Source organism: Eptatretus burgeri, chromosome 3 (genome assembly GCF_056783735.1).
Source record: "Eptatretus burgeri isolate ZD-2024b chromosome 3, Ebu_testis_v1, whole genome shotgun sequence".
Taxonomy (NCBI): domain Eukaryota; kingdom Metazoa; phylum Chordata; class Myxini; order Myxiniformes; family Myxinidae; genus Eptatretus; species Eptatretus burgeri.
Window position 1 is genome coordinate 122,922,065 of NC_140963.1, and position 24,064 is coordinate 122,946,128.

The window sequence follows — 24,064 nt, forward strand, 5'->3', positions numbered from 1 at the left end:
CTCTCCCCTCTTTTATCCCTCCCCTCCTCTCTCCCTCCTTTATACCTCTCCTCCCTCTTTTATCCCTCCCCTCCTCTCTCTTCCTCCTTTATTCCTCCCCTCCTCTCTCTCCCTCCTTTATGCCTCCCATCCTCTCTCTCCCTCCTTTATGCCTCCCCTCCTCTGTCTCCCTCCTTTATGCCTCCCCTCCTCTCTCTCCCTCCTTTATACCTCTCCTCCCTCTTTTTTCCCTCCCCTCCTCTCTCTTCCTCCTTTATTCCTCCCCTCCTCTATGCCTCCCCTCCTCTCTCTCCCTCCTTTATGCCTCCCCTCCTCTGTCTCCCTCCTTTATGCCTCTCCTCTGTCTCCCTCCTTTATGCCTCCCCTCCTCTCTCTCCCTCCTTTATACCTCTCCTCCCTCTTTTATCCCTCCCCTCCTCTCTCTTCCTCCTTTATTCCTCCCCTCCTCTCTCTCCCTCCTTTATCCCTCCCCTCCTCTGTCTCCCTCCTTTATGCCTCTCCTCCTCTGTCTCCCTCCTTTATGCCTCCCCTCCTCTTTTTCATCCTCCTTTATGCCTCCCCTCCTCTGTCTCCCTCCTTTATGCCTCCCCTCCTCTGTCTACCTCCTTTATGCCTCCCCTCCTCTGTCTCCCTCCTTTATCCCTCCCCTCCTCTGTCTCCCTCCTTTATCCCTCCCCTCCTCTCTCCCCTCATTTATCCCTCACCACCTCTCTCTCCCTCCTTAATCCCTCCCTCCTCTCTCTCCTTTATCCCTCCCCTCCTCTCTCTCTCCTTTATCCCTCTCCTCCTTTATCCCTCCCCACCTCTCTCTCCCTCCCCTCCTCTCTCTCCCTCCCCTCCTCTCTCTCCCTCCCCTCCTCTCTCTCCTTTATCCCTCTCCTCCTCCTTTATCCCTCCCCTCCTCTCTCTCCCTCCCCTCCTCTCTCTCCCTCCCCTCCTCTCTCTTCCTCTTTTATCCCTCTCCTCCCTCCTCCATAGAAAAAGGAAGATGCAGGAAAAATAATTGAAAGAGGAAGAAAGGTAATTATTAACATTGCAAGAAGATTATGATTAAAAAAATTATGACAAAGAATCATCATTTCGTGTGCAGCCTGTTGCTGCGGGTTTGCATCGTTGCTGGGAGCGTGGTCGTGTCGCTGATGCAGTGTCCCCTGGTGATTAGGGCAGGAATTTGTAATTTGGCCACTGTACCGGTGAAAACTCGCCTCCTCTTCGAGGACATTTTAAACCGTTTAACGTCCATCCGAACATGGAACAGGACAAGGGGCCACAGTTTTATTTTAAAGAGGAGAGTCAGGTCGACAGTGAGGTAGAGATCTTTCAAAAGCGAAGTGATTGCTTGGAACGGTCTCCCTGCGGTGTAGTGACGCTGAAGTCAGTGGACAGTTTCAAAATCCAGTTGAATAGGTATCTGAAAGTAGTAGGAATGGCAGTACAAATATTTCGGCACGATCGCGCAGGCTTTATAGGCCTAATTTTGAAGTTCCTTGTAAATTCTACAATTTACGAGAGGATGAAGAGGAGTCAAAGATTAAAATGAAGAGATCCTGAGGCAATTGGTATCATGTCAAACGACCAACGAAAATCAACAACCACCATCACCTCGTTATTTCGAATTCGTCATTTCCGGATTTTGAACAACAAAATAATCGTCATTTCCGGTTTTTGAACGACAAAATAATCGTCATTTCCGGTTTTTGAACGCAAACACGGAAGCAAGTTGTGCCAAGTTGAGTGAGGCCAATGGCCTGAAATACGAGCTTCGATGTCCCATCCGGGGAAGCAGCGTTGGAGGAGCCCTGTGTTGTACAAGGAGAGGTGTTTTAAATCAGCAAGTACCGCTCTCTCCGCATACATAGAGGACTTCGACAGGTGTCCGTGCGGTCCAGACAACGGGCCTGGACGCCTGTACGTGCAGACAAGTCCGAATCGGTGTTGGGGAAACACTGATCAGGATGAGGGTGAGTCTGATGTGATGCTCGCAAGCACGGACATGCGTTTATTAATTCAAGTACAAGGGCAATATTACACAATGGACAATATTACACAATGGACAAGTTAAAGGTGCAGAATATGCTATTGAAACCCAGGAACCGAGAATTACAAGTTGTGTTGGGATTGGAACCCAAGAACCGAGAATTACAAGTTGTGTTGGGATTGGAACCCAAGAACCGAGAATTACTAGTTGTTTTGGGATTGGAACCCAAGAACCGAGAATTACGAGTTGTGTTGGGATTACAACCCAGTAACCGGGCATTACGAGTTGTGTTGGGATTGGAACCCAAGAACCGAGAATTACGAGTTGTGTTGGGATTGGAACCCAGTAACCGGGCATTACGAGTTGTGTTGGGATTGGAACCCAGTAACCGGGCATTACGAGTTGTGTTGGGATTGGAACCCAGTAACCGGGCATTACGAGTTGTGTTGGGATTGGAACCCAGTAACCGGGCATTACGAGTTGTGTTGGGATTACAACCCAGTAACCGGGCATTACGAGTTGTGTTGGGATTGGAACCCAAGAACCGAGAATTACGAGTTGTGTTGGGATTGGAACCCAAGAACCGAGAATTACGAGTTGTGTTGGGATTACAACCCAGTAACCGGGCATTACGAGTTGTGTTGGGATTGGAACCCAAGAACCGAGAATTACGAGTTGTGTTGGGATTACAACCCAGTAACCGGGCATTACGAGTTGTGTTGGGATTGGAACCCAAGAACCGAGCATTACGAGTTGTGTTGGGATTGGAACCCAGGAACCGAGCATTATGAGTTGTGTTGGGATTACAACCCAGTAACCGGGCATTACGAGTTGTGTTGGGATTGGAACCCAGGAACCGAGCATTATGAGTTGTGTTGTGATTGGAACCCAGGACCTGAGAATTACGAGTTGTGTTGGAATTGGAACCCAGGAGCTGAGCATTCCGAGTTGTGTTGGGATTGGAACCCAGGAACCAGGCATTATGAGTTGTGTTGGGATTGGAACCCAAGAACTGAGAATTATGAGTTGTGTTGGGATTGGAACCCAAGAACTGAGAATTACGAGTTGTGTTGGGATTGGAACCCAGGAACCGAGATTACGAGTTGTGTTGGGATTGGAACCCAGGAGCCAAGCATTATGAGTTGTGTTGTGATTGGAACCCAGGAACCGAGAATTACGAGTTGTGTTGGGATTGGAACCCAGGAGCTGAGCATTCCGAGTTGTGTTGGGATTAGAACCCAGGAACCGAGCATTACGAGTTGTGTTGGGATTGGAACCCAGTAACCGGGCATTACGAGTTGTGTTGGGATTGGAACCCAGTAACCGGGCATTACGAGTTGTGTTGGGATTGGAACCCAGTAACCGGGCATTACGAGTTGTGTTGGGATTACAACCCAGTAACCGGGCATTACGAGTTGTGTTGGGATTGGAACCCAAGAACCGAGAATTACGAGTTGTGTTGGGATTACAACCCAGTAACCGGGCATTACGAGTTGTGTTGGGATTGGAACCCAAGAACCGAGCATTACGAGTTGTGTTGGGATTGGAACCCAAGAACCGAGAATTACGAGTTGTGTTGGGATTGGAACCCAGGAACCGAGCATTATGAGTTGTGTTGGGATTACAACCCAGTAACCGGGCATTACGAGTTGTGTTGGGATTGGAACCCAGTAACCGGGCATTACGAGTTGTGTTGGGATTGGAACCCAGTAACCGGGCATTACGAGTTGTGTTGGGATTGGAACCCAGTAACCGGGCATTACGAGTTGTGTTGGGATTACAACCCAGTAACCGGGCATTACGAGTTGTGTTGGGATTGGAACCCAAGAACCGAGAATTACGAGTTGTGTTGGGATTACAACCCAGTAACCGGGCATTACGAGTTGTGTTGGGATTGGAACCCAAGAACCGAGAATTACGAGTTGTGTTGGGATTGGAACCCAAGAACCGAGAATTACGAGTTGTGTTGGAATTACAACCCAGTAACCGGGCATTACGAGTTGTGTTGGGATTACAACCCAGTAACCGGGCATTACGAGTTGTGTTGGGATTGGAACCCAGGAACCGAGCATTATGAGTTGTGTTGGGATTGGAACCCAGGAACCGAGCATTATGAGTTGTGTTGGGATTACAACCCAGTAACCGGGCATTACGAGTTGTGTTGGGATTGGAACCCAAGAACCGAGAATTACGAGTTGTGTTGGGATTACAACCCAGTAACCGGGCATTACGAGTTGTGTTGGGATTGGAACCCAAGAACCGAGCATTACGAGTTGTGTTGGGATTGGAACCCAAGAACCGAGAATTACGAGTTGTGTTGGGATTGGAACCCAGGAACCGAGCATTATGAGTTGTGTTGGGATTACAACCCAGTAACCGGGCATTACGAGTTGTGTTGGGATTGGAACCCAGGAACCGAGCATTACGAGTTGTGTTGGGATTGGAACCCAGGAACCGAGCATTATGAGTTGTGTTGTGATTGGAACCCAGGACCTGAGAATTACGAGTTGTGTTGGAATTGGAACCCAGGAGCTGAGCATTCCGAGTTGTGTTGGGATTGGAACCCAGGAACCAGGCATTATGAGTTGTGTTGGGATTGGAACCCAAGAACTGAGAATTATGAGTTGTGTTGGGATTGGAACCCAAGAACTGAGAATTACGAGTTGTGTTGGGATTGGAACCCAAGAACTGAGAATTACGAGTTGTGTTGGGATTGGAACCCAGGAGCCAAGCATTATGAGTTGTGTTGTGATTGGAACCCAAGAACTGAGAATTACGAGTTGTGTTGGGATTGGAACCCAGGAGCTGAGCATTCCGAGTTGTGTTGGGATTAGAACCCAGGAACCGAGCATTACGAGTTGTTTTGGGATTGGAACCCAAGAACCGAGAATTATGAGTTGTGTTCGGATTGGAACCCAGGAACCGAGCATTATGAGTTGTGTTGGTATTGGAACACAGGAACCGAGCATGTCAGGTCAGGTTCGATCTGTGACCTGCTACAGGTACCATGTAAACCTGTACTAACCTGTTCCATGGTCGGGTTGTCGGCGACTAAACCGTCTCCCCCACCAGGTTTTCTGGTGAGGGGGGTGTTTGGATATGGACACCCAGCAGGATTAAAAACAAAACCTGTCAAAGGGCGGAGGAGCTCCTTGTGAGCCAACGGCCATCCATATCTAGTGCCCAACTGTGTCTGCAGACGTCCTCCTGCAGTTGGGTTACTTCTTATTAGGAGGTTGGTGGCAGGATTTGCACTCCGGCCACCATCAAACCCTTCATTCGGGAAAACGCAAAAACGCAAAAAAATCTGAAAACCCACTCCGTGGGAGTACCTCCTGTGCAGCTTCCCTTCGCAGGGCAGCTCACCGGATGACGGGATTGGGGCAAAGCCTTCGGGACCCCCAATCTTTGATAGGAGGGAAACCACGGGGTTACATCCCTGGGTCAGATTGCGGGAGAGTGTGTCGGAGTGGTGCTGAGGTGTCGTCCACCAGACGGCGGTCTCCTTGGGTTAACCTGAGGCAGTCCCTTCGGGTGGGTGCCTGGAATGTCCTATCCCTAAGAGAGGATGATCACCTGTCTCTGTTATCATCTGAGCTCAAGCGTTTGGACATCGGGATTGCAGCTCTCTCTGAGGTTCGGAGACCGGATTGCGGCGAGATAATGGTGGGTGGTTACACCTACTATTGGTCTGGTCGCTCTGATGGTTCCCATACCCAAGGAGTTGCTGTAGCTGTGTCCAATAAGCTGACCCCAATGATAATTGAGGTAACAGCGGTCAACGAGCGTATTATGAGATTAAGGATTCGTCACTCCTTAGGTGTCATTTCCCTGGTCTCTGTTTATGCTCCGACTGTGGCGAGTGATCTCACCGTGAAGGATGCATTCTACGCCACACTCGAGTCTGTGGTTGATCACTGCCCCAGACGAGATACACTTCTAGTCTTGGGGGATTTCAATGCATCGACTGGAACTGATAGGGATGGTTATGAGGTGTGTGTTGGTCCCCATGGGTCAGGAACTATGAACCAGAATAGCACTAAGTTCCTTGACTTTGCAAGAAGTCATGGACTTAGGGTGGCTGGTTCATGGTTTCAGCTCCCACAAGCTCATCGCTGGACTTGGTATTCCAACGCTGGCGGTGTGGCAAAGGAGATTGACCATGTCCTCATTGACGGTCGTTGGAGGATGATCCAGAACTGCAGGGTCTACCGGAGTGCTCATTTCCTCAATACTGACCACAGGCTTGTTGTAGCAACTCTAAAGCTGCACCTTAAATCCTGGAGAATGGTACCATCCCAGCCTAGGCTGGATGTTGCCAAGCTCAGGGATGAGAGAGTAGCTGAGGAGTTTGCGAACAGGCTGAGTGGACACTTGAGGGGTCTGGGTGCTTTGGGGGGTCCTGAATAGTTGTGGAGCGCCTTCAAGACCACCGTCCTTGATGTTGCCGGTGGATGTCTTGGAACTCATGGCAGGGCAAAGAAGAATTTTGTCTCTCAAGGGACACTGGATACCATTGACCAGAGTCGCAGGGCCAGGCTGAATGGCAGAGCTGAGCTGTTCAGGGAGCTGAGGCGTAAAACTGTACGTGCACTGAGGGTGGACAAGGAGGCCTATGTGCGAGGAATCTGTGAGGGGGTAGAGCATCACCTGTGGACAGGTGATTCTCGTCCCGCTTACAGGGGAATTCGTGCATTACGTTCATCCAAGCCCATCCCTCGGAGCACTGCAGTTCGAGCAGAGAGTGGTAGGCTCTTGACAGAGGAGTCTGAAGTGAAGGCCCGCTGGGACGGTTACTTTGAGCGGTTGTACCAGGCTGATCCCCCAGCTGTCGAGTTGGACGTCAAGGGTGTTACAATCCCTGTTGCTGACCCTCGAATCAACTGTGGTCCACCTTCGCTTGTGGAAACACGGGCTGCGGTGAACCAGTTGAAACGGGGCAAAGCTCCAGGGATCTGTGGCATCCATGCTGAACTTCTCAAGGCTGGTGGAAATGCTGCACTTGTGTCGTTGCATGCAGTTTTGTGCTCTGCCTGGAACACAGGCATCATCCCAACTGACTGGAAGAGGAGCCTTGTTGTCCCTCTCTGGAAAGGGAAGGGTGATCGCCAAGACTGCAACAACTACCGAGGGGTGACGCTGCTCTCAGTGCCGGGCAAGGTCTTTGCTCGGATAATTCTTGATAGGGTTCGCCACCATCTGCTTGAGCACCAGCGTCCAGAGCAGTCAGGCTTTACACCAAAGAGGTCAACGATTGACCGTATCCTTGCCCTTCGTGTCCTCACCGAACGCAGACGAGAGTTTCGGTAGGGGCTGCTTGCAGCCTATGTTGATCTCCGTAAAGCGTTTGATTCACTGAATCGGGATGTCCTCTGGAGGATTCTTGGTCTTCGTGGGGTGCCACTAAAACTGATCGATCTGATGTCTGAACTCTACTCTGGTACTGAGAGTGCTGTGAAGTGTGGTGGTACCACCTCTGACTTATTTCCAGTTGTTACTGGAGTTCGTCAAGGATGTGTACTTGCCCCCACTTTTTTCAGCACTTGTATGGACTGGATTTTAGGGAGCATGTCGGAGAGATCAAATTGCGGTGCATCATTTGGGAATGTCAAGATCTCGGACCTTGATTTTGCAGATGATGCAGCCATCTTTGCGGAGACTTTAGACATCCTTTTGGGGGCCCTCGGGGTGCTGAATGAGGAGTCGGAGCCGCTGGGATTACGGGTTTCTTGGGTCAAAACTAAGATCCAGGCTTTCGGTGACATCTTGGATGCTGCTCTCCTGTCTGTGTCTGCTTGTGGTAAGGATGTTGAGGTCGTGGAGAGATTCACTTACCTTGGCAGTGATATTCATGTCTGCTGGCTGCGAGTCAGAGGTCAATAGATGTCTGGGTCGGGCCTGGGGAGTCATGGATTCACTGGATCATGGGGTGTGGCACTGCCGGTACCTGTACGGGAGGACGAAAGTCCGAGTCTTCAGGTCCTTGGTACTTCCAGTCTTGCTCTATGGGTGCGAGACTTGGACTCTGACCAAGGATCTGAGACGGAGACTTAATTCCTTTGGTACCAGGTGTCTTCGGAGAATCCTTGGCTATCGCTGGTCGGATTTTGTGTCCAACGAGCGGTTGCTGAGAGAGACTCGGATGAGATTTGTTACCTGCATAGTCCGTGAGCATCAGTTGCGACTGTATGGACATGTGGCTCGTTTTCCTGATGCTGATCCTGCTCACCAGATTCTCTCAGCGAGGGAGTCTCATGAGTGGAGGAGGCCAGTGGGCCGACCACGTGCCTCATGGTTGCAGCAGGTTGACCATCATCTCAAGGAGATGGGGATGGGCCTGGCATCTGCCTGGGGGATGGCCAGATGGAGGCCCCTGGAGTTCCGGCGGAAAGTGGACGCAGCGACGCGCTGTTCTGGCACATGCTCCCATACCTGACCTGACCTGACCTGAACCGAGCATTACGAGTTGTGTTGGGATTGGAACCCAGGAACCGAGAATTACGAGATTTGTTGGGATTGGAACCCAGGAACCGAGCATTACGAGTTGTGTTGGGATTGGAACCCAGGAGCCGAGCATTACGAGTTGTGTTGGGATTGGAACCCAGGAACCGAGCATTACGAGTTGTCTTGGGATTAGAACCCAGGAACCGAGCATTGCGAGTTGTGTTGGGATTGGAACCCAGGGGCCGAGCATTACGAGTTGTGTTGGGATTGGAACCCAAGAACCAAGCATTCCGTGTTGGGATTGGAACCCATGAACCGAGCATTCCGAGTTGTGTTGGGATTGGAACCCAGGGGCCGAGCATTACGAGTTGTGTTGGGATTGGAACCCAAGAACCAAGCATTCCGTGTTGGGATTGGAACCCAGGAACCGTGCATTCCGAGTTGTTGGGATTGGAACCCAGGAACCGAGCATTACAAATTGTGTTGGGATTGGAACCCAGGAACCGAGCATTCCGAGTTGTGTTGGGATTGGAACCTAAGAACCGAGAATTATGAGTTATGTTGGGATTGGAACACAGGAACCGAGCATTACAAGTTGTCTTGGGATTGGAACCCAGGAACCGAGCATTACCAGTTGTGTTGGGATTGGAACACAGGAACCAAGCATTACGAGTTGTGTTGGGTTTGGAACACAGGAACCGAGCATTACGAGTTGTGTTGGGATTGGAACCCAGGAACTGAGCATTAGAGTTGTGTTGGGATTGGAACCCAGGAACCGAGCATTACGAGTTGTGTTGGGATTGTAACACAGGAACCGAGCATTACGAGTTGTGTTGGGATTGGAACACAGGAACCGAGCATTACGAGTTGTGTTGGGATTGGAACCCAGGAGCCGAGCATTATGAGTTGTGTTGGGATTGGAACCCAGGAGCCGAGCATTATGAGTTGTGTTGGGATTGGAACCGAGCAATCCGAGTTTTATGTTGGGATTGGAATCCAGGAACCGAGCATTACGAGTTGTGTTGGGATGGGCACCGAGAATTACGAGTTGTGTTGGGATTGGAACCCAGGAACCGAGCATTCCGAGTTGTGTTGGGATTGGAACCCAGGAACCGAGCATTCCGAGTTGTGTTAGGATTGGAACCCAGGAGCCGAGCATTATGAGTTGTGTTGTGATTGGAACCCACGAGCCGAGAATTACAAGTTGTGTTGTGATTGGAACCCACGAGCCGAGAATTACAAGTTGTGTTAAAATTGTAACCAATTAGAACCAAAATTCCACCATTCTGAAGTATCATTTTTATATGATACAAATTTCTGTCTTTTTTTTCATAACTTTTTTTTCCCCATTCTGTTTGCAACTTCAACGTGTACGTTTTTGTTTCAGATGAGCCTCTTTACGTCGAAGAACTTGTTTCTGGCAGCCGGAGCCTCACCTCAAGCCTCAGATCCACTCGAAGTGGTAGTTGTCCAAAAGACGTTGATTTGGAAAGCTGGACTACAGAGGAGCTTCTGACATACCCTGTGGATGGTGCTACGCAAGGTCGCTGCTCTTCCACAAGCTGTGGAGTAGCTAAACGCTCAATGAATGTTTCCACTGCCGAAGAGGACACACTTTCAATAACCGATGGTTTAAATCGACATCGCACATCAAATGCAACAGAGCCACCGCTGTCTTCAACTTCAAAATGTGCTGGCACTTTCCGTTCCGGTCTCCATTGGCATCGGAGGACCATGAAGGACAAAAACGCTGATTTTCCTTCAAAAGGGTGCTACCCCCTTTGGTTGACGAGCAGAAAGTCTGACCTCTGTGTGTCTGGAATTACCAGCGTTCCAGATGCTAAATACCCACTGTGGCTTCGCGATGGAGATCTACTGTCAGAAAGCACCGCGGAGGATGACCGACTCGTACTGGGGAGAAAGAGATCTCCGGTGCAAATGACGCGGAGTGCAAAGCGTCCAGATTGCCTCCAGCACTTGCAGAGCTCAAAACCATCTGATGCCAAGAGTGAGACTGTTTTACATGAGGTACCTCAAAGATTGATTTCAAAGTGGCGAGATCAAAAAGGCTCCCATCTCCCCCGGCCTCGCACCGTAAGCCATCTTGAAAAGGATACTCAAGTAAATCTGGTGTCCAAGCCGGAAGGGAGGTGCTTCACCACAATGAAGTCATGCGGAGTTCAAGCAGATATCCGTGAGTTATATCCCACCAAAAAAGTAACGTTTTCAATACACTCCACATTTGGTCATCGGCTCAGCGAACCGTCCAAGGGAGTACTAATGTTGACAAGACTTGTCATACCTTCACAAGAGCCTGGTGTTGCTTTATTTATTCGTATACAGCCTGTGGCTGGTCGGTTGCATCATTTTCTGCGGGCTTAGCCTGGTGTTGGCTTCACGGTTAAGGTGGCTGACTTGAGATCTTAGGGTCTTGAGTTTAAGCCCCTGTCATTCCGTTGAAATAACACCAGGTGGAGTTGACTCAGCCTGTCATCCTTCCAAGGTCAGCAAAATGAGTACCAGCTCGCTGGTAACTGGGGCACTGCATCACCATCACAGCCGTGCTTCGAGAAATGATGAACCCAGAAGCCAAAGGCTGCATACGAAACAACAAGCTACCTTCACAACGCAACATCTTTGTGAAATTAAGGGAGAGTTTGCGAAGTTTGCATATTTCCTTGTTTGGATAATATGAGTTTCCTGGGAATTTTTTTATTTTTAATTAACTGATCATGTGTTGATACTCGACCAAGATAGCAGTTATTTTTCCTTTGTTATATGAATGTCGTGATCATGAATACTTTGTTGTGGGGTTGCAGGAACATCGAAAGAGCAACTTGTGTGTGATGTTTTGCCTACCACATCCTCCTCATGCAGGGGTCATGGAACTGACGTGGGATTGGAATCTGAACACTCTTGGAAAAATCGCTCGCCTTCTCTGTAAGTTCTAAAGTGTTTATAAAGTGTCCAGTGAAACATTTAATGAGATCGGTGGAAGAGTACATCTCCCATTCAAGGCCACTGGCATTGTCCTCTGAATGTTTACTCCCCCTCGTCATGCATTTCTTCTCTGGGTCTATTCATTTTGGTTGGAACCATGTGACATGCAATGGTTTTTTGGGGGGGTTTCCAGCTGTTTTGCTAAAAAAAAATACGGCACACATTTGGCATCTCCCCTCTTCCCCAACCGCTTCCCTCCACCCCTTGGCCCCATGCTGATTTAAGGATCATGGAAGAATTTTAACAAGTATCAACATCATCTGCCAGACAATGTACTTTAACAAGCATTGCAAGGACATTGGTAGACAATGGGCAAATAAACAGATCGATGTGGTGTACCCCTTCAAGCAATCGTTTAAACGGGAGAGTTCATGGAACGCCGTACCCCACGCAGTCTTCATAAAAAGGACATGGGAAGGGTCTTTTAAACTCTTGCTTTGTGATTCTGAGCACGATCTACATTTCCTACGAGCTGCGATTTTTGTCTGAATCTCGATATTTCCAAACGCTGAGAGAGTGAGCGGCACGATTGATTGGTCGAGATGGCGTAATATTTTGTCCAATTAAGTCCTGCGAAAGGGACGATTTTTGAAAGTGCCAAGAAGGTGATTTGTGTTCTTTAACGTTTTAAGTAGAGAATTCAATTTGAATAAAATAAGTTTTAAAGGCTGTATAAAAAATAAAAAAGTTTTTTTCCGGGAAGTTTACCATCGTTGATGCAGCATCTTTTACACCACCTTATTTAACGCGTCAAAGTAGTTCTTCGTGCCTGTTTGTGTCCTTTATGACATCCTTAAAAACAGTAAGTTTCCTGTTTGGAATAATTTTCAATTTTGTTTGACTGCCAGACAGGCAGAGGGACTACAATTTTAGGTCATCTCGACCGAGATGACCTAATAAAGCCGGACCAAATGTCCGTCCGTCCGTACGTCCGTCAACAATTTTTCTTTTCGATCTTGATGAAACTTAGTATGTAGGTAGAGGTCGATGAGTGTTGCACAACAATATAACTTTTGTCCGGGTTCAAGGTCAGGGACGAGGTCACGTAAGTTATAAAAATCGCCATTTTCAAAACCTATCTCGTCTGCCATTCTACAAGATATTCGGCAACTGTTTATTGATTATGATAGTAAAAAATATTATCTTGTATCTAACCAAACAGATTTTTGATTTCCTTCCCGTTTCATCGTCACGTGATCTGGAAGATGGCCAAAAACGCCGATGCGATTCGTAAAGAGGGAAGGAAGGAGAAATGAAATATAAATATAAAACACATTTTTAGCCTTTTATATTTATACATTTTCCGCCGAAGGTGCAAAAGTTTCAAAACCCGAAATGTAAATGTCGGCATTTATTTTCAAAATATAATTTCGTGCACGCGTGACAAAATGCCGAGTCATTTTTAACCAAACTGCGTAGTAGAACTGCGCAGTAGTCCGGTCATGGCATCTGAGCAGTGGCCAGCGTGGTTCAGATTGACTGTGGTTTCTGGGGCGAAGGTGATTGTTAAGTATGTCGGCGGTATAAATTCGAGTGACTGTATTGGTGATTTAATCACGCAACATCTTGACAACGAATATTCTGGCCAAACGATTACATCAATTCAGTGCATCAGCAGGGATGATTCGCAGGCTCCTCTCGATCGTGCCGATATCTAACATAATCACCGGCGGACATAGGGCTGCAGGCTGTGGGGCGAGGCCACGGATCCCGGATGAGGGGATAATTGATAAATTATGCTACATGCTTCGGGCTTTCTGATTAATATATCAATGAATTAATAATTAATGAATCTGGCATACAAAATGTTTTTTCATACCTGACATGTTACTTTGTGCAGTGTCACGAAACTTCTGTGGAATTAATAATTAATGAATTTGCTAGCTCTAACGATTTTTCAAACCTCAATATCTCTATAAATACTTGACCAATTTTCATTCTGAAAGTTGCATTATAATCAGTGAAGAATAATCTACAGGATTATCATAATCTCTGAGAGCTAAGCCTATTTTTTCGTTTTTTTTTCTACAACCGGAAGTGAAATGTCCCCAGAGAGTGGACGGACTGGAAAACCACGTATTGCACTTACTGGTGATTCTGATGTGTTAATCTGGGTACTAAATGAACAATACATATTTATTAATTATGTCATTAGTAGTATTATCCTAGTGTATCTCTGTGAACTATTTCAATCTAAGCGGTTAGTTTGGACTGTTTCGCGGTTACCTGAACTGAACATTGAGAACTTGTGGTATTATAGAGATGACCGTCACCCCCACACGGGGGTAATTTTTATTTTTATTTATTTTAACCTAAGTCCTCTCTGCGCATGTATGATCGGGACGAGATTTCGTACAATTTGCTAAATTCAGAGTCAAAGTACTGCTACACTACGGTTTGTATTCCGATTCATGTTTAAAATATACCGTTGAATTGAAATTAAGTTGTTCCTCAATCATAGACGGACGGACGGACAAACAAAGTGAACCAATTGCTTAACCCCGCTTTCCGCTTTATGCGCACGGGGTAATAATGCTGCGTTAACAATAACGGCGCTGTTCAAAGTAACACATTGCTGTAAAGTTCATAAAATCCATTACGGTTGTAGCAAAGATACGATGTGTGGGTGGATAAAGTGTTGGCAGTACGCCCATTGCAATAATTATTTCCACACAGCTGGCATCGTGGCACGAACACGGCGGCATCACGACAAATGCGTATGTGTAGTAGTGGGAATTCCTTGAGAAACGGGAAATTTTATCAACTTCCCTGCATCTTTTGATTTTTCCACATTAAAATATCCACATTAACCTTGAACTACCCTATTTATTTATATGTGTATGCAGGTTTTATTCAACAGAGTTAAATTCCCTCCTTTTATGGAAAGTGTTGTTCAGCGAATGTGCTTTGGTTATGTCACTTGTACAGCAGTACTTCATTGATGGGTGAAGATGAAAAAGACCAAACCTCTGCAAAATCTGCGTTGATCCTGCATTACCTGGACGACTGCATGGGAAAACGCAGCAGAAAGGTTTGTTAATGGTCTTGCTTAAATTGAACTTGAGGTGGAACGGTATTTTCCCAACGAAATAGCCATTACAGTTTATTTATTTATTTTTGACTAAGGTTCACTTGGCTGTGCCTGGATGGGTTTGAGGGTAGAGAAGTAGCAGCTGAATTGCGAGTCCTATCCTGGTGCCTCCTGATATGAGCCTGGTGTTGGCGCAGTGGTTAGGGCAGCGGCTTGGGATCCAAAAGGTCCTGAGTTCAAGCCCCGTTGGGCCACTGAATTAATACACCAGGGGATTGACTCAGCCTGTCATCCTTCCGAGGTCGGCGAAATGAGTACCAGTATACTGGGCCGGTGTATACCCCGGTTAAAATAAGTGTAGCATATCCCTGTGTCGTAAGAGGCGACCAGGGTTGCATCAGGAAGGGCATCCGGCGTAAAACATGTGCCAAATCACGATGCGGATCATAACGGATGATCCGCTGTGGCGACCCCAAACGGGAGCAGCCGAAAGAAGAAGAAGATCCTGGTGCCTCCTGATGACTTCATCTTTGCTCTTTTTCCTTGTTTGGGTTCCTCATGATTACTCCAATGCAGGACTGTACATATTTGGTCTTCCATTTGATTTGAATTGAACTTATTTTAATCTCATTCTAAATTCAATTGAATAAAAATTAAAATGACCGATTTTACAGCCATTTTTCCCTGCTGTGCAGAGGTTGGGCTTTTTCTTGAGGAAATGTTTTCATGACTGGATGCCCTTCCTGACGCCAACCCTGGTCGCCTCTTATGACACACAGGGATATGGTACACCTATTCTAACCAGGGCATACACCGGGACCAGTACACTGGTACTCATTTCACCGACCTTGGAAGGATGACAGGCTGAGTCAACCCCCTGGTGTTAATTCAGCAGCCAACGGGGCTTGAACTCAGGACCCTGGGATCCCAAGCCGCCACCCTAACCACGAAGCCAACACCAGGCTTCTAAATTCAATTGAATAATAATAATAATAATAAACGTCATGGGTTAGGGTCACGTGTCCAATCAAAGCGGAGTTGCATCAAAGTGGGACGTATTGGTACCCGGTCATCACTGCCAGCAGTTATAAAGTATTAGTTCTAATTATGTCTTAATTACTTAACATGCCAGTACACAAACACCCCACAACACACCACACAAAACGAGTCCTGGTGAGGGTCTGCAATCTCTGTTTGCTCTTTTTCTTGTTCCTCTTTTTCTCCCACCTGTGGAACCAACTTGCACATCCTCTTCAATATCATTCTTCCCTCCAGGTCTTCACAAGAGCTGTTAACCACCATCTCAGATGATCCCAATCCAAAAACCATGATCTTTCTTGCTCTCGATACCCCCCCTCCCTCACCCCACCCCAAACCCTTCTCATTCCAAATTTCCAGTTTTTCCTTCTGTATCCCTCTTGTCCAGCCCATGCATCCTCTCCTGCCCCCCAGTCTTCCCCATATCCATTGTTTGTTCACATCCCTCTGTCTTGACCTTCGGCTCTGCTGTTGGTGTTTCCCCCTCTCTCTGCTGTTCCTTTTGTCCTGTTGCGTCCTGATCCGTTCAGTGCACAAGTACGAGCTCTTCCACGAGCCTTGAATATGTATACAAAAATAGCCCTTCCTTGGTGCATTTCATGAGTTACCTCTGCCATCATAGGTAGACAGAGGTTGTGAGCATGAAATCTCAAAAAGTTATAGATGGATTTGGACAAAACTTGGTGGACTGGTTAGGTGTTTGTCATGTGATAAGGACAAATTGATTTATTTTTTATGAATATCCGAATCTAGAAAGGAGAATTTCTTTACCACCTTCACAGAAGGTGGATGGAGGTTTTGTTTTTGCTCTTGTTTGTCTGTCTGCCTGGCAGGATGGTCTAGAGGTGCGCATACTCGTCTATAAGCTGTCTCGCCTTGGTTTTGAATCCCGACCCAGCTGTGAACTATATTCCCGGTGTTTCACAGGTTGGATGATTCATCAATCTGTGTGCTGTCCCTCGGATGGATTAACACCTGGGTGTCTCATCAGGGAGCATGAGTTGGTGGACGTCCGTTTGTTTGTGATCATTATATATTTGTGTGTGTGTGTGTATATGTATATGTACATGTACATGTATATGTATATATATATATATATATATATATATATATATATATATATATATATATATATATATATATATATATATATATATATAGTTACGAATTTGGAATTCAATTGCACACAACATACAGGTTGCCTTAGTCAGCTATGTCAATAAGTGCATGTTCCCGAGATAGCTCACCTTTCATTGTTTAAATGTTCAGAGATCTATTAGATGCGCTGTGGATCGATTTAATAGTTAGGGAGCGAACAATGGAGACGTCCCTCCCCCTCTTCTGCGAAGAGGAAGAAGAACCCTGCGGTGACGTCAACAACTTCCTCCCACCCGTGGTTGAGCGGGGGGTGGATCATGAGGGTATGAGTCACGCCGGGTGCGGGCGAGGGGGTGCAAAGGATAAGGAGGCGATCCTTTCTTTGTTCGTGGTGGGAGTCCCGTGGCAGCGTTCGTGAAGGAGTCCCGTGTGCTGAGTCCCGTGGGAGGAGTAAGCTTTTTGCTTCGGAGAGAGCAGTCGTTCAGCAGGCCATCGGGTCCTGCTTGGCTTGCTTGGCTTGAGGCCTTCGGAAGCTTTTTGCTTCGGCTGGCTCAGTGAGCTTCGGCTGCTGCTTTGTTTTGGAAGGAACTTGAGCCGGTTGTTCGGCTCGAGCTGCGAGTGGAGGCTTCTTCCTCTTCTTCCTCTTCTTCTTGGTTCGTGGAGCTTTTTGTTCTCCATTTTGTTTCCCAGCTTGGTGCGATGCATCGGCCTCTTCTTGGAGTTGGATCCTTGGGGAAGCGACGCATCGACAGGAAGGATCGGCGCCTCGTCTCACCGGCACGTGTTGAGAAGCGCGGGAGGATTCGCGGGAGCTCGGGAAGGAACGCGGCTCACGTCGATTTGGATCCAGCTCGCTCTCGCTGGATCCCGGGACCGGACAAGTTGAAGACCACATGAGGTGGAGAGGTTCGAGTTAGGCTCTGAGTTTCAGCTCACCTGTCCTCCGAGCTGGAGCTTGTGATTAAAGGCCTCAGCCACAATTTCTTGGGTGTGTGTGTGTGTGCATACGTGTGTCCGTGGGCCCGTCTAATAAGTAGGAACTGCTGTTAAGTGTAAAACTGCTGTACAAAACTGCTGTACAAAATAAGTAGACGGTTGTAGTTCTTTTGTCATGCTTTTGTTGCTTATATAATTGCATACGTGTTTTATTATAATAAATGTCCTTGTGTGAATGTAAACCTGCTCGTTGCATCCATTCCCTCATTGACTGAACATTTCGTGTGTTGGGAGTGAGAAAGCCGTTGGTTTGCCGTAATAGGGGGGCATTTGGACCGAAGGTTCTCGGCGATTACGCCGCTCGGAATCGCGCACGGACAAGCTCGCCTCGGCAGTTTGTTCCGTACGAGTTCCATCGAGGGTGGAATACCCCGGTAGTTGGATCACGTGGGTATTTCGGTAAATTGAAGATTGACAATCGACCCTACCCCACGTGATCTGCCGATTGGCGTATTTCGGTTCTTGTACAAGGACCCGTCTCTCGGAGTTTTCCGGGCGATCGGTCGGGCCGACTCGACTTGTGGCTTTGTTCAGAGCGGTCGGTTGACGGCGACTCCCCGGCCCGTAACTATATATATATATATATATATATATATATATATATATATATATATATATATATATATATGTATATATATGTATATATATACATATATATGTATATATATATTTATATATAGATATATATACATATATATATACATATATATACATATATATACATATATATACATATATATATATATATATATATATATATATATATATATATATCGCCTGGTGTTGGCGTAGTGGTTCGGATAGCGGCTTGGAATCCAAAGGTCCTGAGTTCAAGCCCCGTTGGCCGCTTGAATTAATACACACCAGGAGGTTGACTCAGCCTGTCATCCGTCCGAGGTCGGCAAAGTGAGTACCAGTGTACTGGGCCCGGTGTATGCCCCGGTTGGAATAGGTGTACCATATCCCTGTGTCGTAAGAGGTGACCAGGGTTGCGTCAGGAAGGGCATCTGGCATAAAACCTGTGCCAAATCATTATGCAGATCATCACGGATGATCCGCTTTGGCGACACCTAACGGGAGCAACCGAAAGAAGAAGAAGATATATATATACACACATATATGTTATGAATGGATTTGAAGGAAATTTGGTGGACAGGTTCTTTGTGTGATGAGGACAAATTGGTTGGATTTTTGTGAAGCTCAGAATCTGGATCCTGATTTGAGAACTTTTAAAGTGATTCTTTGCAATTGAGAAATAGGGCCAAAAATGATATCCATCCATCCATTAACACCGTACTCTGTACGGAGCGTTGGTGCTGCCGAAGCAGTCTCCTGGGCTATTGGGCACAATGCTGGACAGGTCGCCACTCCGACTCAGAATACTTGAATGGCTCAGTCATCCCAGCAAGCTGGTACTCATTTTGCCAACCTCGGAAGGATGACAGGCTGAGTCAACTCCACCTGGTATTAATTCAATGGCTGAGCGGGATTTGATCTCGGGACCCGAGGATACCAAGCCCGCCACCCGAACCATTGAGCCAACACCAAGCATAAAAATAATATATAGCACAATATTTCAAGATGTTGTGGACGGGTTATGACAAAACTTGGATGAGTTGGTTAGGTGACAAGAACAAGCCAATTTGATTTTGGTTCAGGTCTGGATCCACATCTGGCCTATCAGTGGGATACAAAACGAAAACTGTGCACCCTGGCGGAGGGATGCGCTCTCCCGAGTGCCATTCTTGTGGTGATGTTTTCATTGCCTGAATGATGTTGATCTCTGTACATGCTTCATATCTCTCTTTCTCTTTCTCTTTCTCTCTAGGCACAACAAAGAAGCTTGAGTGTTGAAGAGTCAACACACCCTGGTCCTGTGGAGGCCATGAAGCAAATGCTATTCAGATTGCAGAGCTTGCAACTAGAATCGACCGACAACAGTGTGAACGATTCACAGTTGAGCATGACGAAGGTAACAAACTTTGCTATTCAAACACTGATCTTCCCATGTTACGAATACACATTTGTGCTTTTTTCTACAGCTTCCATTATTTGAGTTCATTTTATTATCAATGTGCTCCGTCAGCTCTCCAAAGATGTGGCTTCTGAGACCAGCCAGTTGGATTTTGAATGTGCCCCTGGAGGACAGTCAATTCAGAGGTACATTTTTTGTTGTTGTTGTTGTTGTTGCTTTATCTATCCCATTGCTAGAGTGACTTGTATCATATTTGTGTGACCTTGGGCACCAACAGACCCTTACCATAGGTCTAGTCTTTCATTCAAATGCACGGTATCTATCACCGTCAGCACATGCTTGGTTGGGCACAGTGTGTACGTCTGCATTTGTATCTGTGTCTCCATTGGCCTTCGGTTCTAGTTGGTGTTTGTCCCCCTCTCTCTACTGTTTGTCTTGCAACACTATTGCTATTGTCTCCAACACAGTTGCATTTGTCTCCACTGCCCTTGGTTTGAGGTCCACAGGTTTGACTCACACACCCAACTGGCCTTTGGCACAACTTGACAGAGTTATTGAATTTAACCATTATTTTTTGGTTTTTTTTTCGCTAATTTGACCATTAGTTGGGCTGGCAGGATAGCCTGGAGTCGGCATGTTGAACCTCCAGTCCACGGCATGTTTTGATCCAGCCTGTGTGGTGATATTTTGTTCAGTATTTTACGAAGCTATTATGGAGGAAACCTTCTGTTTTGACCGGTTATCCAAAGAATCCATTCCATGGGGGCATGAACCGGGGGTCAAATCCAAAGGAACTTAAAAAAAAAAAGTCAACAATTTGAGATGAAAAGTTTTTTCGTACAACAAACACTTTTCCACAAAACGGACAGAGGCAGAAAACATTGCACGTGCTTAGTTATTTAATAAGTTTTAAGATTGCACAAAAACAAACAATTTTCAGTTGTCAAATTTGTGAATCGGTGAAGTGAAAAACGTACTATGTCCAGAAAAATAGACGAGACGTCAACATTAGTTTCTTGTGAAGAGCCATGTCAGATCGCATTGATATCTCTGGTGACAGTGAGCAAAGCCGAACCGACTGCTGTATAAAATTTGAGACCTTAAAACTGGCTCTTGATGAAAGAAAGTAGTACTGATCAATATAACTGCAACTGCTCAATCAGCAATATTTTTACGTGGAGTTGATGCAGAGTTCAACATCACTGAAGAAATGTTGTCCCTGCAAGCTATGAAGTACACCCCCCACTGGAGATCCACCCATCCATCCATCCATTGGGACCATACTCTGTGTAGAGCATTGTTTCTGCTTAAGCAGTCTTCTTGGCTATTGGGCACAATCCTGGATGGGTCGCCACTCCGACACAGAATACCAGCATGCAGGCACTCATTTTGCCAACCTCAGAAGGATGACAGGCAGAGTCAACCCCACCTGGTATTAATTTAACAGCCGAGTGGGATTTCAACTCAGGATAATAGAATCACTAGCCCACCACCCTAACCATAAAGCCAACACCAGGCATTCCACTGGAGATGACGTATTCTAAATGCTGAAATATGCTCGGGACAAGTTTTCATAAAACTTTGAAAAACGATGTTGTATTTAAACTGACTGTGTGCCTATCATGGCAGGAAGTAAGTGAGGTTTGATCACTCAAGCAAAATATCAAATGACATCCCAGAAAATTGATACATCTTAACTAGTTACCTTAAATTGTATCACACTTCAGCAAAATTTGTGTTCAAAATTAAAGAGATATCTTTATTTGTTTCATACATGAACAAACAGGGACCCATAAAAATTCTACACATAATGCAAAATGTCACAAAGTCCTCAACTCTAAACCCCCCCCCCCCCTCACGACGAGTCCGCAACCCCCCTCCCCAGACCCTCAATCTCCCTCACCCCAACTCTCTGTCCTGCCCTTCCCCTTTCTTCTTCAGATCCTCAGCTGCAGCCCCAAGTCCTCAACCCCCCATCTCCCAAATATTTGTCTCCTCTCTGCCCCCCTCCCACCCATACTATTTGTCCTCCCCTCCCCTTTTCTTCTTCAAGTATGCAACCCCCCTTCCAAGCTCCAAAGCATCAAACCCCTCTCTCTCAAATCTCTGTTCTCTGCTGACCCCACCCAACTCTGTTCCTCCCTCCTCATTTCTTCATGTCCTCAACCTCCCCCTTACCGATTCCTCAACCCCCCCCCCCCAACACCTCAACCTCCTCTCCAAACTCTCTGCCCCCGACCCCAACCCTTTCTTACCTTCCCCCTTTTTTCTTTAAGTCCTCAACCTCCCGCACACATCTCCTAGCGTCTCCACCTGCCACTCCCAATTTTCTACCCCTCCTCACCCCCAACCCCGTGTCTTCCCCATCCCCATTTCTTCTCATCCTTAGCAACGTTACACAAGGACTTTTGTCACATTATGAGGCCATTTGGCCCATCATTTCATTATTTTTATTGTCCACAGGAAACATGGAAATTTCAATTCAAAAAGGGTGCATCACATCCTTTTCACGCATTAAGTTAAATGATTAAAAAGAACCCTATAAGGTCATTTGTAATGGAAAAAATAATAAGCAATCTGTACTCCTCAGACAAAGACCTTCAAAATTAAATGGCCTTATGGTCCCTGGTTGAGAAGTTTAAGAGAAAATCTTGGGATAGACTGCGAAACAAACGGATTAGGCGTGTTATTTAATTGGATTTTGTAAAAGCTCAAACACTTGATCATGGACAATTTTAGTAATTCCTGAAGGGCCTCAAATTGGAGTGTGAAGATCTGACCAACAACTCCAAAGTGCGTTGGCTTAGCAAGGAAACTATGCTGAAACGCTTTTACCATTGAAAAGATAACGTGCTTATGCTCATGGAAATGGAGAAAATCGGTGCCAGAATTGAAAAGTAATCGGTGGCTTTGTGATCTTGCATTTTTTTTTGTGGACATTACTAGCCACTTGAACGAACTGAACGCAGAGTTACAAGTCCAAGGTCAATTGGTTACCAATTGTAACCACAAGTCATTTCAACCTAAACTTTGTTTGTGGGAAAGTTACTTAAGACTAGAAGGGCATTTTGTAGAGTGCGCACCTCAGCCATGCAATGCCTGATCCAATAGAACATATCCGGTCCAATAAATTATGGAAATATCAGGCTATATAAAGTTTTTTTGCCCCATCTCTCAAAGGTAAAGAATCACCATTGTGTTGGCTTGGTGGTTAGGGTGGTGGGCTTGTGATCCTATGATCCTGAGTTGAAATCCCACTCGGCTGTTGAATTAATACAAGGTGGGTTTGACTCTGCCTGTCATCCTTCTGAGGTCAGCAAAATGAGTGCCAGCATGCTGGTATACTGTGTCGGAGTGGCGACCGACCCATCCAGGATTGTGCCCAATAGCCAAGGAGATTGCTTCAGCAGCAGCAGCAACGCTCTGCACAGAGTATGGTCCCAATCTCCTCCTCCTCTGACAGCATGTCACCTGTCCTTGAATGATTCAATGTGAACTTTCTTTTGGCAGGGCTCTGCACCATTTAACCCGATTGGAAGAGCTTTTGGACACTGCAGGAGAAAATGGTGTCCATGCTGATGTGGGCAGTGTCTCTTTGTGACATCACATTAAAGTTTTGCTCATTTGCACACAACCAAACGAAGGTTGGGAAAATGGCTCGGGTACTTGTATTTGCATTGTTGTTGCGATCCATATGTCATGGGATAACATGCAAAGCTTTGCATCTTTTGCATTCTCATTGTTGAACTCGCATCCATCCTTTGCCTTCATAAACTAGGAACCTGTGACCTTATCCCATGATATAACATAACAATTGGCTTCGCCAATTATTTTATTAATTTTTGTGCCTTTTGACTTGAAGTATTAAAATGCTGTGTTTTTACTTATATTGCTTCAGAGTTACTCTTGTATTAAATTCACTGTTGGAGCCAAATATTTTCAGTATTGTTAACTTCATACTCATGTATATTTCAATGGAATGACTACCAGTATTTTGTACATTTATTAAAACATTTTAAACTTTTTAATTGCTGTCTCTCTCTCTCTCTCTCTCTCTCTCTCTCTCTCTCCCTCTCTCTCTCTCTCTCTCTCTCTCTCTCTCTCTCTCTCTCCCTCTCTCTCTCTCTCTCTCTCTCTCTCTCTCTCTCTCTCTCTCTCTCTCTCTCTCTCTCTCTCTCTCTCTCTCTCTCTCTCTCTCTCTCTCTCTCTCTCTCTCTCTCTCTCTCTCTCTCTCTCTCTCTCTCTCTCTCTCTCTCTCTCCCTCCCCCTCCCTCCCCTCTCTCTCTCTCTCCCATTACGTCCGGCCAATGCAAACGGTACTTTTCCTTTTATTTTTATAACACTTAATGAACAACATACACTCTTGCATCAATAAAGTTCAAGTTCACGCCTCTTTGGCCTGGACCAAAATCTGTACAATGCTTTAAAATTAGTTTCATGGCAATAAAATTTAGGCAACCTGGAAATAATGTTAAATACATAATTTGAGTGTGCTGAATCCAAA

At 46.3% G+C, this 24,064-nt stretch overlaps 1 protein-coding gene and 1 long non-coding RNA gene across 5 annotated transcripts in view; one reads left to right on the plus strand and one right to left on the minus strand.

The window, feature by feature from the left end:
• The window catches only part of LOC147030895 (uncharacterized), a 186,191-nt gene that overhangs the window by 144,829 nt on the left and 17,298 nt on the right, over positions 1 to 24,064 (minus strand). The gene's annotated exons all lie outside the window — the stretch shown is intronic.
• C3H18orf54 (chromosome 3 C18orf54 homolog) lies at positions 1,698 to 23,628 on the plus strand. 2 transcript variants are annotated; one of them, XM_085875434.1, is made up of 7 exons: positions 1,698 to 1,961; positions 9,810 to 10,616; positions 11,242 to 11,362; positions 14,354 to 14,453; positions 19,414 to 19,557; positions 19,672 to 19,745; positions 23,071 to 23,628. In XM_085875434.1, the coding sequence occupies exons 1-7, from the start codon at positions 1,766 to 1,768 to the stop codon at positions 23,159 to 23,161; spliced, it is 1,533 nt and encodes a 510-aa protein (XP_085731560.1). In that variant the 5' UTR covers positions 1,698 to 1,765; the 3' UTR covers positions 23,162 to 23,628. The 2 variants fall into 2 exon arrangements, with proteins under 2 accessions (XP_085731560.1, XP_085731559.1); XM_085875433.1 differs by having other exon boundaries at positions 14,351 to 14,453; positions 23,071 to 23,626.

Excerpts from the sequence above, each read along its gene's own strand:
- C3H18orf54 (XM_085875433.1), top strand. The coding sequence starts at position 1,766 with ATGTCCCATCCGGGGAAGCAGCGTTGGAGGAGCCCTGTGTTGTACAAG. Across the intron at positions 11,363-14,350 it reads AAAAATCGCTCGCCTTCTCT|CAGTACTTCATTGATGGGTG; the intron begins GTAAGTTCTAAA and ends TCACTTGTACAG. Across the intron at positions 14,454-19,413 it reads TGGGAAAACGCAGCAGAAAG|GCACAACAAAGAAGCTTGAG; the intron begins GTTTGTTAATGG and ends CTTTCTCTCTAG.